Genomic DNA, 2,675 nt, shown 5'->3' on the forward strand with positions numbered 1-2,675 from the left:
GAAAATATCATAACACTAAATATGGTTAAATACAAGATCATATTTACATGTATTATTGTCATTATGAAAGATAAATGGTCTTGGTGTGCTAACACCTTATATGAGTCTTGTATATTGAGTGTATTGTCTTGATGTTGTTTCTTGTTTCTCAAATTTTCCTTCAAAGAACGCTGTTCTTAAGAGTTCCAATTTGGGGTGTTGATATAGCTTTTAGCAACACTTAGATGAGAGGTATGGCAGGTTTCTTGAAAAGGTGTTTCCGTTACTAATGTAACATGGATTTGTATTTGCAAGTTTTGAGGTCACGAACCTCTTCTACTTATATTCTACACAGAAGCTCCATCTTTGGATCAAGGACGTTTTTGGAAACAGGTAGCATGCATACCACAGGCTACCTATAGCAGTAGGCTCCATAGAGTTTCAGTATCTTGTTGGGGAACCCAAAGCTTCGCACCCCAGGGTCTGGAAGGCCTCCGCAGCGCTCCCTAGGGGTGGAGATAGGGAAGCGCACACTGCCGTCCTGCAGCCAGCCTCCATCGCAGCGGTCGTACTTCAGGAAACGCCAGGCAGAGTACATCTGACCGACCAGAGCTAAGTCTGCTCCTTCACCCTGACATGCCTGCCCTGCGTCCTCAAAGGTGAACGGCCCTTCAATGAAAAAGACTGAACCTGGGGAAAAGACACACACAGTAGCATCAGTGGCGCCGCCAAGGAAGGGCCAGGGGGTCTCACCACATCCTGGTACAATCGCTGCCCCCACTGGTCCCCCCTGCTGACTCACACATCGTCTAGATTTGATCTTTAATCTTTATTATAATATATATTGTTTTTTACTGTACCGGTATTTGTCTATATACATCCTATCATTAGTAACATTAATTGTAAAATAAGAAACCAAAGTATCAGTAAGCCATTCCTCTCAATGTCTCATATTGACATAGTAGTTTTCAACTTGCCTACTAAAACAGCATAATGGAATTCCTGAAATTCAGTAATGGCTTTGAATTTTGGTGTGCCATCCCAACATTTAAATTAAAATGACAGATGTCCGTAACAATCAACATGAGCAATGACTGCCAGTCCGCTTACCAGCTGTAACAGATGTGAAGCAGAAGGCGTCAAAGTGATCTCGGATCCTATCTTTGGGACCGTAGCTCCGAATACCTGGCAGTAGTTCCCCTCCACAAGTGTCTCGTGGATGCAGAATTGGGTAGTGGACTGTTCCGTCCTTGAGCCATCCTGCATTACACCAATCCAGACCCTCTGTCCAAGCTTAAGAAGTAAAAATGATCAATGAGCAATTAGTGAAGTGATAATTCAGGTATACAATTACTAAAACCCTCAATAGCCTATGAATGAAATGTTTTCTCACTGAAAGGATTATTTGATACCTCTGTACAGCTGCTTGAATGTAGCCAGTATACCATCCTGTTCAGCACAAGCCTCCTTGGCATCATGATAAGTGTATTTGTAGCGACCATTCCTACTCTGGTATGGAAACACCACTCCTGAAACAATGGACATCGACCCATTTTACGGTTTTGAGTATTCGTACACACAGAATCAAATATTCTTACCCTATCGGGAAACTCAGTATCACTTTACTGTCTGACCATGTACTCAACCTTCGATTCTCAGTGTAATGACGACACTCTCGTCCTCGATACCATTGACCAGCTCACAGCGGTACTTCCCGTCGTCCTCCAGTTCCAGATGGCTGAGCTGCAGTGAGGCATCCATAACATGTGCCTTACGAAGAGAGGCTCGCTGGCCTAAGAGGCCGTAAAGCTTGTACGCATAACCGTTTGTCATCAAGACGATGTTCTCGGTTCCACGGCGATGAGGCTCAAGTTTGGTCCATTTAACTTTGAAATGTGCCGGTTTGACCCTGAGGATGCATGGCAAAGTGATGTTTCCCCCTCGACGAGAAATGACTTCAGCGTAAACAGGTGGCTCAATAAGATATTTTAGTTTCTTGTGGGCTGTGGAAATATAAATACTATTATGTTAAGCAACTTGTGAAGACAAACCCACTCTTTATTTCCACAGGAGAAATTAATCAAAAAATGAAACTTTTCAGAAATATTTTTTTAAAGTATTTGTTTAGAGTCATGATTCAGTACTGCCATGGTCTACAATAACCCGTTTACAATGTCTTAGATTTGTTGATGTATCAAATACAAATAGTCTAACAATAGGATGTATGTCAACATACCATGATTGTTTGGGATGTATACAGCTGACATCCAGGTAACACAACTTGCAGTTATTAGAATAACAGTGGCACAGATCATAATGGATTTAGTCCCCCTCGTGACCCCTGCAGTGGAAGAATAACATTGGTAAATTGTTTCAATGGAGCATTGTGTTCTCTATCTGAGCAAATCATCAGATCAATGACACTTAACTCTTACCGCAGTGTAAAGAATAAAGATGCAGTAACTCAAACCTTATTTAGTGAATGCTTTTTTCTTGTCTTTTCAGGAAAGGGCTACCCATTAACAGTCCTTACTCCAAACATGACCTGTTAATGACTTCTCGTCCTTTGGTAAGTGGACGCTCCTCAATATTGTTTCAATGACAACCCATGATCTAAACACACAGCTTAAGAATCAAGTGGCAGTATTTAGACCATCTCCTATCTCTCCCAGCTCTAGAGCTTTAATCGGCTGTAC

The 2,675-nt window shown here is 41.9% G+C and overlaps 1 protein-coding gene across 1 annotated transcript; it reads right to left on the reverse strand.

Annotated features, from left to right (window-relative positions):
* hapln2 (hyaluronan and proteoglycan link protein 2) lies at nt 1-2,675 on the reverse strand. Its single transcript, XM_067237207.1, has 6 exons — nt 2,450-2,675; nt 2,216-2,320; nt 1,626-1,982; nt 1,392-1,508; nt 1,090-1,272; nt 1-669 (listed from the first exon to the last, which is right to left on the reverse strand). The coding sequence occupies exons 2-6, from the start codon at nt 2,292-2,294 to the stop codon at nt 392-394; spliced, it is 1,014 nt and encodes a 337-aa protein (XP_067093308.1). The 5' UTR covers nt 2,295-2,320; nt 2,450-2,675; the 3' UTR covers nt 1-391.

The sequence above is a fragment of the Osmerus mordax genome, chromosome 6 (genome assembly GCF_038355195.1).
Source record: "Osmerus mordax isolate fOsmMor3 chromosome 6, fOsmMor3.pri, whole genome shotgun sequence".
Taxonomy (NCBI): domain Eukaryota; kingdom Metazoa; phylum Chordata; class Actinopteri; order Osmeriformes; family Osmeridae; genus Osmerus; species Osmerus mordax.